This window comes from Ranitomeya imitator, chromosome 6 (genome assembly GCF_032444005.1).
Source record: "Ranitomeya imitator isolate aRanImi1 chromosome 6, aRanImi1.pri, whole genome shotgun sequence".
Classification (NCBI taxonomy): Eukaryota; Metazoa; Chordata; class Amphibia; order Anura; family Dendrobatidae; genus Ranitomeya; species Ranitomeya imitator.
In genome coordinates this window covers 104,625,455-104,640,825 of record NC_091287.1, presented here as the reverse complement: position 1 = coordinate 104,640,825, position 15,371 = coordinate 104,625,455, and the positions used below count along the sequence as shown (strand labels likewise).

The 15,371-nt window shown below is 40.4% G+C and overlaps 1 protein-coding gene across 2 annotated transcripts in view; it reads left to right on the top strand.

Moving 5' to 3' along the window:
- Positions 1–15,371, top strand: part of ZNF385D (zinc finger protein 385D) — a 585,391-nt gene that overhangs the window by 301,242 nt on the left and 268,778 nt on the right. The window contains exon 3 of one of the 2 annotated variants that reach the window (XM_069729985.1): positions 12,826–12,936. The exons of the other annotated variant lie outside the window; for it this stretch is intronic. Coding sequence (XP_069586086.1) covers positions 12,826–12,936 — 111 coding nt within the window. The remainder of the gene's footprint in view (positions 1–12,825; positions 12,937–15,371) is intronic. 2 annotated transcript variants of the gene reach the window in all.

The following is a 15,371-nucleotide window of genomic DNA, read 5'->3' as shown; positions in this document are numbered from 1 at the left end:
ATTACTATATGTGACAATAAGTTACTGAAGAATTATGAAATCCCTAGTGTGATAGGACAGTCTCTATAAATTAGACTAAGGATAATAAAGGAATAGTCCAAACGTACAACTTAGGAGAAATAATGCAGCCTGTGGGCTTCTTCTGCAATGTTCCCTCTGGACACTAGGTGCTCTTTTCTGTATAAATGTATGCTTCTTTTGGCTGCCCTGCTCTACTGCACACAGCTTCTCTGCACAGCTTTTCTGTCGGCAGCTCATTACATTTGGACATAACAATTCAGCATACTATTCACAGATTTCGTCCAGAACAATGTTGCCGCTAAGTGAATATTTGAGCACACACAAAATACAGTATATACTCGAGTATAAGCCAAGATGTTCAGCCCATTTTTGGGGGCTGAAAGTCCCCCTCTTGGCTTATACTTGAGTCATACCCAGGGGTTGGCAGGGGAGGGGGAGCGGGGGTTGTCTAATTATACTCACCTGCTCCCTGGCGCGGTCCCTGAAGGTCCCTGGCTTCCCGGCGCCCCAGCTTCTTCTTGTACTGAGCAGTCACACGGTACCGCTCATTACAGTAATGAATATGCTGCTCCACTTCCCATAGGGGTGGAGCCTCATATTCATTACTGTAATGAGCGGTAACGGTGACCGCTCAATACAGGAAGAAGCTGCAGCATCGGGGAAGCAGGGACATTGGTAAACAAGCATCTCATTTTACAGCCTACAGTATAACTGAGAACTATTAAAGTATAACCACTAGAAAACTTAGCATCAATGGCAAAGTTAAAAATTTGTTGCCCTTCCGGACTTAACATAAGCAAGTCTTAGGCCAGGTTAACACCACCATAGAATCTCTTATCCAAGAGAATCGGATCTATTCAGTAAAACAGTCTGCTCCTCATTCCAACGCCGCTCTGTCTTCAGCGTCTTCTGCAGTGACGCTCAGGTCAGATGGCACGGTGACGTGGTTAGTGCGCGCCCTCTGCCTGAACGTCAGTGCAGAAGATGCTGAAGATGGAGCGGTGCCGGAACAAAGTCAGGTGAATATTGAAATTGCCTGGGGCCTGAGCGACGGAGAGGTGAGTATGTGATTTTTTTTTATCGCAGCAACAGCAAATGGGGCAAGTGTCTGCATGGAGCATCATATAGGGCCATAACGTTTGTGCAGCACTATATGGGGCAAGTGTCTATATGGAGCATCTTATGGGGTCATAATCAACGTTTGTGCAGTACTATATGGGGCAAGTGTCTGTTGCATCACTATATGGGGCAAGTGTCTGTATGGGGCCATAATCAACGTTTGTGCAGCACTATATAGGGCAAGTGTCTGTATGGGGCCATAATTATAATTATTATTATTATTATTATACATTTTTATAGCGCCATTTATTCCATGGTGCTTTACATGTGAATACAAAGCAAATATAGACAAATACATTAAACATGAGCAGATAACAGGCACACGGGTACATAAGGAGGGAGGACCCTGCCCGCGAGGGCTCACAGTCTGCAGGGGATGGGTGATGAAACACTAGGAGAGGGTAGGGCAGGTTGCGCGGCGGTTCAGTAACTCCATTATCACTGCAGGCTGTAGGCTTTTCGGAAGAGGTGGCTCTTCAGGTTCTTTTTGAAGGTTTCTATGGTAGGCGAGAGTCTGATGTGTTGGGGTAGAGAGTTCCAGAGTATGGGGCAAGCACGGGAGAAGTCTTGGATGCGGTTGTGGGAAGAAGAGATGAGAGGGGAGTAGAGAAGGAGGTCTTGAGAGGATCGGAGGTTGCGTGTAGGTAGGTACCGGGAGACCATGTCACAGATGTATGGAGGAGACAGGTTGTGGATGGCTTTATATGTCATTGTGAGGGTTTTGAACTGGAGTCTCTGGGCGATAGGAAGCCAGTGAAGGGCTTGACATAGGGGAGAGGCTGGGGAATAGCGGGGAGACAGGTAGATTAGTCGGGCAGCTGAGTGTCGGATGGATTGGAGCGGTGCCAAAGTGCTAGAGGGGAGTCCAGAGAGTAGGATGTTGCAGTAGTCGAGGTGGGAGATGATAAGGGCATGCACTAGCGTTTTTGCGGTGTCGCGGTCAAGGAAAGCACGGATCCGGGAAATATTTTTGAGTTTGAGACGGCAGGAGGAGGCAAGGGCATGGATATGTGGCTTGAAAGAGAGGGCAGAGTCGAGGATTACCCCGAGGCACCGGGGGTGTGGGACTGGGGAAAGTGAGCAGCCATTGACATTGATGGATAGGTCTGGTGGAGGGGTAGAGTGAGATGGGGGAAAGATGATGAATTCTGTTTTGTCCATGTTCAGTTGTAGAAAGCGAGCAGAAAAGAAGGCTGAAATAGCAGACAGACAGTGCGGGATTTTGGTAAGTAAGGAGGTGAGGTCAGGTCCGGATAGGTAGATCTGAGTGTCATCAGAGTAGAGATGGTACTGCATACCGTGGGATTCTATGAGCTGTCCCAGGCCGAAAGTGTAGATGGAGAAGAGTAGAGGTCCTAGAACAGAGCCTTGAGGAACACCGACTGACAAGGGGCGAAGTGAGGAGGTGGTGTGGGGGAGGGAGACACTGAATGCTCGGTCTGTCAGATATGACGAGATCCAGGAAAGGGCCAAGTCTGTGATGCCAAGAGATGAGAGAATTTGTAGCAAAAGGGAGTGGTCCACAGTGTCAACGGCAGAAGACAGGTCCAGGAGAAGGAGGACAGAGTAGTGTCGCTTGCTCCTGGCAGTTAGTAGGTCATTGGTGACTTTAGTTAGGGCAGTTTCAGTTGAGTGATGGGAACGGAAGCCTGATTGTAACCGATCAAAGAGGGAGCAGGAGGAGAGGTGGGAGGACAGTTCAAGATGGACGTGTTGCTCCAGCAATTTGGAGGCATAAGGTAGATGAGATATCGGGCAATAGCTAGACACAGAGGATGGGTCGAGGGAGGGCTTTTTGAGGATGGGTGTGATCTTGGCATGCTTGAAGGATGAGGGGAAGACACCTGTTGTGAGTGAGAGGTTGAAGAGGTGCGTTAGGGTTGGGATGAAGACCATGGAAAGGTTAGGGATGAGGTGGGATGGGAGCGGGTCAAGCGTGCAGGTGGTGAGGTGTGATCTTGACAGGAGGGTGGAGAGCTGATCTTCTGTCATGGTGGAGAAGCTGGTTTTGGAGGAGCAGGGTTGAGCAGCTAAGAGGGGCAGTGGGCGCTGTGGGCCAAAGCTTTCTCTGATCGTATCGATCTTCTGTTTAAAGAAAGAGGCGAAGTCTTCAGCAGAAATGAGGGGGGAGGGAGGAGGTGCTGGGGGACGGAGTAGAGAATTGAAAGTGTTGAAAAGCTGTTTAGGGTTGTGGGACAGGGAGGATATGAGAGATGAGAAGTAAGTTTGTTTTGCGGCAGTGAGCGCAGACTTGAAGCTGGCGAGGGACTGCTTGTATGTAGTGAAGTGGTCGGCAGAGCGGGATTGCTTCCATCTCCGCTCAGCAATCCTGGAAGCCCGTCTTAATTCTTTGGTCAGGCTGGTCAGCCAGGGCTGCCTGTTAATTGTACGAGTTTTACTAAGCATTAGCGGGGCGGCCGAATCGAGTGTTGCTGTTATTGTGGTGTTATAAAAAGTGGCAGCAGCATCTGTGTCATGAAGAGAGGCTATGTCTGTGAGAGGGAGAAGGGACTCCGAGAGCGATTGTAAGTTGAGATGTTTGAGATTTCTGCGAGGGAGTTTGTGGAGTGGGGGTTGCACATAAGGAGAGGATAAGGAAGAGAATGTCAGTAGGTTGTGGTCAGACAGGGGGAGGGGTGTGTTAATGTGATTAGTAAGGGAGCAGAGGCGGGTGAAGATGAGGTCCAGCTTGTGGCCATCTTTGTGAGTGGCCTCAGAGGACCATTGAGTGAGGCCAAAGGAGGCAGTCAGTGATAGAAGTTTAGAGGCAGCTGAGGTGGAAGTGTCAATGGGGATATTGAAATCACCCATGATGATAGTGGGGATGTCGACAGAGAGGAAATGAAGTAGCCAGGTGGTGAAGTGGTCGAGAAAGGTGGAGATGGCTAGTTCTGGGGGGCGGTAGATGACAGCCAGCTGGAGGTTGGAGGGGGAATAGATGCGGACAGAGTGCACCTCAAACGAGGGAAGAGTAGCGGAGGGTGGTAGCGGGATTGGAGTAAAGGAGCAGGTGTCGGACAGGAGCAATCCAACTCCTCCACCACATTTGTTTCTGGGGCGAGGGGTGTGAGAGAGGTGGAATCCGCCATAGGAGAGCGCAGCTGGAGAGGCAGAGTCAGAGGGGGTGAGCCAGGTTTCAGTGAGGCCGAGGAAGGAGAGTTTGTTGGTGATGAAGAGGTCGTGGATAAATGTCAGTTTGTTGCAGATGGAGCGTGCGTTCCATAGTGCTCCAGGTAGGGGGAGCGGGGGAGTGGGGGCTGGATGAATGGGTATGAGGTTGTCATGGTTGGGAAAACGTGCGGAGGATCGTGGCAGGGGGTTAGAAATGAGTGTGGGGATGAGTTGGGGAGGGCCGGGATTTGGGGATATGTCACCAGCGATGAGGAGTAGCAGACAGAATATTAGAAGGTGGGAGCAGGATAGGACATGATGTGGCCGTGTGTGTCTGGAGAAAAAGGATTGTATGTGGAGGAACAGTTCTGAGGAGAAGGTGAGATGGCTGGGGAGTATGGAGGAAGAAATGACTAGTTCCTTACTAGGTGGAGGGATTGCAGGAGATTGTAAGAAGGAAAGTAGTATGGGGGTGAAAGAGAAAAGAAACCGAAACATTGTAGTGGTTGGTATTCCGTTACCTTCCAGTCAATTCCAGTCCAATTCAGTCTAATTCAAATCATAATTAAAAAGATGTAATTTAAAAGATGGAAGTTAAAAGATGAATTGCAGCAGACTGAGTCTGTAGCAGACTCCTGCATGTGAATATATCCCCAGTTAAGGGCAATCAGAATAATCAACGTTTGTGCTGCATTGTATGGGGCAAGTGTCTCTATCGAGTATCTTATGGGGCCATAACGTTTGTGCAGCACTATATGGGGCAAGTATCTTTATGGAGCATCTTACGGACCATTACTAACTTTTATTCAGGATTATATGGGCATATTTTAATATGGAGCATCTTATGGGGCCCATCATGAACTGTATGGAGCATTATATGGGACTCCTGATTCAATATGGATATTCAAAAACACTTAACCTACTTATGTCTCACTTAATTTTACTTTTATTGGTATCTATTTTTACTTTTGACATTTACCGGTAGCTGCTGCATTTCCCGCCCTAGGCTTATACTCGAGTCATTAAGCTTTCCCATTTTTTTTGTGGCAAAATTAGGGGGTCGGCTTATACTAGGGTCGGTTTATGCTCAAGTATATACGGTACCCTTAATTTGTCAAGACCCTTTAACAATCCAGTTTGCAAAAAGTTTCCAGAAAATTATAACTCTTGACAAATATATATGTTCTAATCTTCATCCACATAAGCAACCAATCTAATAACAGTGTCTTCTTCTGTAGGCAACAGATGAATAGTTATTTGGCTTACCCTTGTGATGACTGTGGGTTACATGTCTAAAGGCACGAAAAGGTCCCCATGATTTTAATTCCTCTGAGCTGTAAGCTTTTAGTGGCTCATTAGCAGTTAAGGATTATGTTCATTATGTAATACAGTTTTTTGCAATTCTGAACATTTTCAACAGAGCAGGGGTGAAGTTAACATGAGGGCAATACATTATGTACTATGGCTTTTGGTTTTGTCATTGTTATTATTGTCAGATTAATCAAAATATTGCACAATGATGGGTAGTGTCATATAACAGAACCATCTAGATTTTTTTTTTACATTTTCTAACGGAGGCGCATCCAAAGTGAGAATTATACGTAAAAAGAAATAAAACTTTTTTTAAAAAGTCACAATTTATAAATTTGGAGTAAAGGGGACTTTTCACTAGACTCATGCTGGCCGAGCAATGGGGCAGCATGAATCAGAGTCTGACTACGCAATTGCAGTCAGGTATGTTTTACTTTGAAATGCCACAGAATTTCAGAAAAAACATAGTTTGAAAAGCCCGGAGAGACCTGTTAGTTAACTGAGAAATGTTTCACACTATGTTTTCCCTGACACACAGCCAAAAACATGGTATTGCAATCGAAGGCAATCAAACCTAGTGACAGGTTCTCTTTTAACCTTATTTCCATAGCTAACCAATCTCACTTTCTACCCACTTTTAAAAATGATAACGATACAAAATAGCAAAAAGCTTTTATGCAGATTCAGAGTGATACATTTTTTTTTCGTTTTTGAAGACAACAATAAAAAATGGTAGATTCAACTGAATGCACCTTTACAGCTAGATAAATGGATAGATAGATAGATAGATAGATAGATAGATAGATAGATAGATAGATAGATGCAGGTGCACTTCTCATCTGTCAGATAAATCCACTTTTGTTGCTTTTGGAGTCATGTGATCATTATGGTTCAAAGGTTAGAGGAATTTAATCACCAACTGACTTAAAGCTCAAGACAGAAAATAATTAGACTTTTTCCTAAACCAATATGTCATGTGTAATGTGAATATCCACAGTATAAAATGAAACATCAGTCCACGTACTGTCAAATAATATCTTAACTCTTCATATATGAATGCAGCAAACACTAAAGGTGAAAACGGACAGGAAGTTACATAAGCAAACCAAAGGGCCCAATCTAAATTGAATTTGTAATCTGGGTTATGGTACAATTAACATGGAGAGATTGGTGTTAAGTTTTAATCAATACAGTATAATCCGTATTAGCAGCTGTGGAAAAAAATCCTCAGTTGTGTATGCACTTCGCATGAAACAATATTTATAGCATGCTTTGAATGCTGTTTGTTTTTTCTACAGACTTTGCTGTGACACAGCATGTGTAATCATGTATACCCATACAGTTCTTGGCATTGGATGCAAGATGTCAGTACTGTAGGCTAAAATCTACATTGGTAAACAAGCATCTCATTTTACCGCCTACAGTAAATCTGAGAACTATTAAAGTATAATCACTAGAAGACTTAGCATCAATGGCAAAGTTAAAAATGTGTTGCCCTTCCGGACTTAACATACGCAAGTCTTAGGCCAGGGTAACACCACCATAGAATCTATTATCCGAGAGAATCGGGTCTATTGGGTAAAAACAGTCTGATCAAACTTTAATCAGAGTTTAGTCCAATTGTTAGCATAGTCTGAGCTAATCATCTTGGATAAATGAATTGGAGCATACTCTGAGGAGAAGATGGAGAATAATATTTCTCTAACTTATCCATTGTATGATCCGAGCCCAGCCAAATGTTTTCCACATACCCATAATCTTGAATGGGTGAGTGGCATGCGATTTCAAAGTGAAATTGCAGCATACTGTGGTTATTCTCACTGACAGATTCTGTCAGTGAAAACTTTGGGTCATTTGCATTGCCCAACTGAATATTATTGGTCCGAGGACAAGTCAATAAAAAATCGAATAGCACTTGTCCGATGTGGCGGTGTGAATGTGCCTTAACAATGGCAATAATAAGCCAAAGACTATAACCAGCTCACTTAACATTAAGTACTGCCCAAATCTTGTCAAAGATTCAGTTAACTCTGCTGCACAGCATATTGACGAGTATATGATAGGAAGAATAGCACTGATTTTTTATTTGAAACATATAGGGCAAATGCATTTAGACCCACAGTTTGCACTCTGTTCTTAATGACGCACACTAGGGCAGCACGGTAGCTCAGTGGATAGCATTGTAGCTTTGCAGCACAGTTCCTAGGTTAAAATTCCACCAAGGACAACATTTGAAAGCAGTTTGTATGTTCTCCCCATGTTTGCATGGATTTCCTTAAAGTACTCTGGTTTCCTCCCACACTCAAAAGACATACTGATGGGGAATTCAGATTGTGAGCCCCAATGAGGACAGTGATGATGATGTCTTTAAAGTGCTATGGAATATGACAGCAATATGTAAGCAATGCATAATATTAACACCAATTAATATATTAGGCTCACCATGCAACTGATGTGCACCTCCACCAGAAATATTATTCTAGTTGGCATAAATTGTGATGGATTAAATGGGCGGGCTCGTCACGCCATAACCTACTGATGCACCACCCTTTTTGGCAAAGTGAGCCGCGACTAGCATAAAAATTCTAAACTTTTGCACGAACTGGTAAAACACCTTCATGATTCGGGGCCATAGTTTTTATATTGTGCAGAGTATACAGCTCTGGCAAAATTTAAGAGACCACTGCAAAATTTTCAGTTTGTCTGATTTTTCTCTTCATAGGTATATTTTTGAGTAAAATGTAAATTGTTCTTTTATTCTATAAACTTCTGACAACATGTCTTCGAATTTTCAGGCAATAAGTTTTGTTTTTTTTCTGAAAAGGAGAAATGGTCAAAAATAAAAAAAACAACAGTGCTTTCAGACCTCAAATAATGCAAAGAAAGCAAGTTCACAATCATTTAGAAACAACAATACTAATGTTTTAACTCAGGAAGAGTTCAGAAATCAATATTTTGTGAAATAACCATGGTTTTTTAATCACAGCTTTCATGCGTCTTGGCATGCTTTCCACCAGTCTGTCACACTGCTTTTGGGTGACCTTATGTCACTCCTGATACAAAAATGTAATTAGTTATTCTTTGTTTGATGGCTTATGACTATCCATCATCCTCTTGATTACATTCCAGAGGTTTTCAATGGGGTTTAGGTCTGGAGATTGGGCTGGCCATGACAGGGTTTTGATGTAGTGGTCTCTCAATTTTTGCAAGAGCTGTATATGTATATATAGTTTTACATTAAAGTTCAGTGACACAGACATTATTTACAGCTTTAAAAGAACTTTTCCAACATGACAACATATTATTTACAGAGATTTCCTATTCAATTCTAAAGATGGACATTTTGGGGGGCTTCAAAGTTCCAAAGTCTGAGTGCGACCAGACCTATTCCACATTATTATGCCTCTCCTTAGTGTGCAATAAACCAGTCAATTATTGAACTAAATATGATAGGCAAGCCAAAATGTTATACAATAGAGATGTCAAAATGTTAAGGTCAGATACACCTATCTTCAGTGTGTTTATCTGTATTTAACAGATTGTTAAGATCTGTCACAATGTAACAATTCTAAAGATTTTATCCACCGAAACGTTAATTATTATCTTAGAATTTGTATGACTTTTTCTTTAGTTTTGAAATGTTTTTGTAATTAAAACCACATTACTGTGACAAATAATTAGTGAACAAATAACAGAGTGGATACACCTAGCTAGACCTTATGAGGCATGCATTCTATTATAAGGGTATGAGCGATCCATTTGTTGTCTACAGAAAATCTGAAAGAACTACAAATGTGAGTGATGATTCCACAAAGAAACAAAGATTAGTCACTTGTATGTAACATATTTTGCAATTTATTAATACTTTGATTGACTTAAGACTTTAATGAGCTCTGTAGTGTTTGCCTTATTCTCTGTTGTCAACCTCTCATGAGTAATATTCTAATGAAGCAATTAACCTCAATTTTAAAAATAGCCTAGCTTTTTTGATCAAATGTCGTACCTCTTTCATGCTTGGTTACCAAATATCTTTTGTCCCTCTGAAAAGAGGAAACTAAATTTATCTTCAAGTAGCTTCCCTGGGGGTCATAATTTTGTAGTATGCAATGAGGTTGTTAATGCTCTGTGTTCTGTGTTAGAAGTTGCATAAAGGTAAATTGTACGTTGATGTTAAATTAAAAGACATGCATTGGTTACAGTTGTGTATTTCAATACCAATATATATAGTTTACAGGTTAAAGCGAATCTGTCAGCAGGATTTTTCTAAGTAAACTAGAGGCATTGTCATGTTGCCACTGTTACACTGATTAAAATGATGCCTGCTGTGAAAAAAATCGTCTTGTGGTTCTTGTGTAATCAGTGTTAGACGTTTTCAGCTAACAATATGCCCGTGGTCTGGGGCAAGAATGAAGGCAGAGTCTTTTCTTCCTACTCTAAGCCAGAAAAACCAACGAAAGACCTGCACTATGTTACAATTATTGCCTAATTTATGTTGGAAAAATATATATAACGGTGGTTTGCCTTTGGCTGCACACGTTCCTTGGCCACCAGTGGTGGAGACCATCAAAGTAAATGGAGTTACCACAATATGTTTCATATATATACTAAAATATTTCCACATAATAAAATTATGGCAACCAGCAGAACAGATTTAAAGACAAACTGTCATGTCAAAAAACACTATTAATCTTAAGATATAGGGTTAATCTGCAGGTTAATAGCATTCTAAAGCTTTGATTACATTTCACTAATTGACTCATTACCATAAGCATAAAATATAAAATGTATCTTTATTGTGCTGTGCTTCTAAATATTAAAAAAAAATCCTGAAGCTTACAATTTCATTTTCTGTATAGAAAGCATTCATCATAGGAAGGGTTCCATTAAAAGTTATTACCTATATAAAGAGAGCACAGGATCCACCATTAACAAAAGTTTTTAGTCACAGCCCGCTTCTTTTTCCTCCCTGCACAGTGACCTCTGTGTAGCTTACAGAACATGCCTGGGAAACTCTAACAGAAGTCAAAGAGTCATCTCCAGAACCACAATACTGACTCTATTGCCTATGTGACTGCTGTGAAGTATATCTCTGAATGTAGCTAGTATCAAGATGGTCACCCACATTTTCATATACTAAATGAAAAAAAAAAAGAAAAAATAGAAATAAAACATAAAATAAAATATAGTCAGTATTTGCAACTATTAGATAACATTATCATCATACATTTACTTTAAAGAGTGATCTGTACTCAGTGAAGACAGACTATCCCATTACTGAGAATAAAAGACCGATGGTGCTACATATAAGATTCCATCTAGATAGGAGGCGGAGGAGGAGGGAGGAGCTCTGCCTCTAGCTCCTCCCTCTTCCATCTTCATAGAATCTCATCAGTAGCACTAAAATCTGAATACAGATTTGACAACAGAATTTTAATAATGACTGATCAATTCTGTCAGAGAAAGATTTCTTTGATAACATACATTACAAAGTTGTTTATTTTCAAGTGTGCTATTGATTTATGAAACAAATTGAAAATGACTGTTAATTTTAAGGCAAGAATTCCAAATATTAGCACCATAAGTGAACTCCTCATATGTTTCACAGTATTAGTGAACCCTTTCACACTACACAGTTTTAGATAATCTTACCTCCTTATTGGAAAAGTGATTACTCTTAAGTTAGCGTTTTTATTGTTAAATGGAAACTCAGACTAATTTTCATGAACAGCAAAGTCCTAAGGAAGCCTGATAAGCCTTAAGATTCAGTCACAGTTTCTATCAGAAAAATGTTGATCACTCCTGATTTTTGGATAATATAGTAGGTTGGAAAACAATCTATAATGTATCTTCAAAGCAATGGAAACCTTGATAGAACATAATTGAAGTCATTATAAATCAATTAGATTGATTGAGCACAGGTGAAGTACATCACATCAAAGATTCAACATTGTGTTCTGATTTCCATTAAAGATTGAAACCATGATGCAGATGTGAAGATCCCTTCTAGGAGAAGTAGAATCAAATCTTCCTGGTCAAAAGTAAAATTCATCTGCTATATTAATTTAAAAACAAGATCTTAGTTACCATTGTTCCAAGAAAAAAATATGTCCAGGATGTAATACAAAATACAAACAGAAAATTACCAAATTTAGATTAAGAATGTTAACATTCTATAATGTGTACCTCCAGCCAAAAATTTAAATTTCAGTTTGCGCTACAAACTAAATAAGTCTGTAGACTTTTTCTTCAAAATTTGATAGCTCTCGAATATTACATCAGTATATACCCTTGTGTTGTTTTAACCCCTAACATTAAGTTGATATCAGTCATTGTAAGTGGCTATTTCTACTATCAATACCAATGATAGAACTTAATTTTGGTTCTAAGATTTATGTAGAAGAAGCAGGACCTCTCTTTTACCTGCATGAGTCATCCCCCTATTCAACTCCTGATCCACCTGTTCTTCTCGTCCTACCATAGACTTTGCAGTAATGTAGAATTGGTGTCCTAATAATGACTCATGCAGGGAAATGAGACCTCCTGTTCCTACATAGAGCTTAGAAGGATTCAGCTATTCAGATTTTCATCACGTGATGTCATAGACCTAATGGAAAAGAGAAGAATTAACTGGGTAAAAAGGCAAAATGAACAATTTTAAGCACAAAATGCAGTATAACATGATGACATTAATATATGAAGATAATAAATATTGTTGGGAATGCTTCATTAACTGTTAGAGAGTCTACAGAAATCATTGACACAATCGCAGATGTCTCTGCTCAAGATGCCCTCAGACAGTAGGCAAAAAGGTAGAAACAAGAGATGATCTAACTCAGTACATAAGGGAATCTTATTCTTTTTAAGAACATTGTGTATCCAGAACAAAGCAGCAGGAGACTATACTTTTCTGCCTGATATTAGGTTTATTACAAAGTTTAAACGGGAATATTGAGACAGATTTCTCTTCACTTGATTAGAAATCACTTTTAATAGTGGTCACTTTAAAAGCCCCTCTGCTTCTAAAAAGCACCCAAATTATGATGAGGGTAAAGGTGGGACCCTTTTATAAATTTCATACAGGACCCAGGACCTTCACATTACATAAAGAAAACTGTAAAAGACACATAATAACATTTTTTAAGGCATATTATTTTATTGCCTTCCAAAAATGCTGTCAAGCATAAGACTCACCACTGCTATCATCTTCATCATATGAAGATAAATCTGGGCTAAACAAGACTTATTTCTGTCTTTCTATTGCAGATGGACCCAGTTCAAAAAGCAGTCATAAATCACACATTTGGGGCTCCTTTACCACAGAGAAGGAAGCATATCGCCCCCTGCAATATATGTCAACTGAAATTTAATTCTGAAGTAAGTTTATAATTTTCTGTAAAAAACAAAAATCAGCAAATACGGCCATGCTTACATGAAACTCGAGATAAAGTCATGCTCAAAATTGGAAAAATTATAATTATATAGTGACAATTTAATTATTTCTAACCTAGTTATTGTAATCATAGTCTCATTTTTAGCAAAAAGCCAAAATTAAATAATTGTATTTTTTGACTAGACACTGGTAAAAACATAATACAAATATACATAGTTGCTGCATAGGGATTAAAATCTATGATAAAGAAAAAAGTTTAAAAAAAATGGTCCCATTTGTATGTGCCTACAGATTGCGAACATTTGAAGAATTAGCCTGAGAGTTGGCAGAAGTTATTGTGACATCTGTCCTGATCAGGTGTGCGACCATTGTATTGTGGTGAAACTCCCGTCTCCAAAACTGTGTTAACACGGAACATCACTCTTTTGTTCTTGGCAATAAAAAGCTATTCAGAAAGTAATATTTCATGTTTTTTGTAACGAAAAAAGCTTTTCTCTTTTGAATGCATTTAGACAGATATTGGTAAATTCTTTTCACGTCACTCCGGCTACTATTGTATTCTTGCTTGTGTATTTCAATAAAATACTGATGGTTTCTATTTAAGACAGCAAACTATTTATCTTTACATGATTTTACATGTTTTAGCTTATTAATTTACCTGTATTTGTATATTGGAACATAAGTCAGCTCACCAACTGACCACAGGAGCACGTGAACCCGTCCTGACCCAGACGTAGCAACAGCTGAAGACGTAAGAAATGTGAAGATTGTTCCAGCTCCTTTCCGATTAAAAGTCCTTTATTGATCCATATCCTTAAAAATCATCCCTGCACAAAATGGAATGTGAACAGCGACAAAAACCTGCTAATAGCAACGCGTTTCGATCTAAAAGGTTTTTGTCGCTTTTCACATTCCCTTTTGTGCAGGGACAATTTTTAAGGATATGGATCAATAAAGGACTTTTAATCGGAAAGGAGCTGGAACAATCTTCTCATTTCTTACGTCTTCAATTGATTTTACTCACTCATCCACAAGTAACAACAGAGGCTGAAAGTGGTCCCAGTTCATGTCTATGCACCTTTGAGCACATCAGAGCATGTTGGTACAATTTGAGGGTCAGAGTTTTCATCACTCACTGACATGTTTTTGGCGATACACCAACTTGCATAGACAATATTCAAGTTGAATTTTGGGGGCTACTTGCAATTCATTGCTGAATTTAACGCATGAGTTCAGCCATCAATTCCTAACACTAGAACTACCGGAGAGATCATTTTAACACTTTTGCTATTTCTTTTTCCTATAATTTCTAAAATTTTAACAAATGAGTTCTGAGTTTTTGTGACTTTTATTTATTCATGGTAGTGTATATTTTAGGAAACAAAAATGAATTGAAACTTTTTCAGGGGCCCAGATTTTACAATTGATACCTATAAGTACTGAAGGGGTCAATTTGACCCCATACTTAAAAGTAGTAGTAGGTATGTCTCCTAATAACAAATACATATGAGACTACTCTGATGAAGAATGGTGACATCACTCTTACAGTTTACCAAGGTAAGCCAAATAAGAATGTCATTTTGCTCAGTAGTCTTCACCCAGATATAGCAGTTGGAAACGACAAGAAAAAAATGGAAACGGTACAATTTTACAATAAAACAAAGGTTGGAGTGGACACAGTAGATGGCTCAAAAGTACACCACAAAATCTGGATGCTGCCAATGGCCTGTTCAGGTGTTTTGTAATGTCCTTGATTTAGCAGCTATAATGTCCTTGATTTAGCAGCTATAAACGCAACTATACTCTATAAGACCTCTTTCACACGTCAGTGTCTCCGGTACGTGTAGTGACAGTTTTCTCATGTACCGGAGACACTGACACATGTAGACCCATTCAAATGAATGGGTCTATGCACATGTCTCCGTGTTTTCACGGACCGTGTGTCCATGTTGAAAACACGGAGACATGTCCGTTTTTCTCCGGCAGCACAGTCCGCAAAGCGTCCCGCACACGTGCACACAAAGAACAGTGTGCACTCTCCTCTGTGTGCACGTACCGCCCACAGGAGAGACAGCGCTACAGTAAGCGCTGTCCCCCCACGTGTGGTGCTGAAGCCACTATTCTTCCCTTCTTCCCAGCAGCGTTCGCTGGAGAGAAGGAATGAAAATTCTTTTTTTTCTTTCCCCTTAAAAATAAAGTTTGTACGTCCCCTCCCGCTTCCCATCCCCTGTGCGCCCCCCCCCCGCTTGCCAGGAAATACTCACCCAGCTCCCAGCTCCCGCGATGTCTCCTCTCAGCGGCCGCTGGCAGCGCATATGCCTCACTGTAATGAGCGGGACCACGTGACCGCTCACACAGGGCCTACTACTGGCACTGAGAGGAGACATCGCTGGAGCTGGGTGTCGGTGAGTATTTCCTG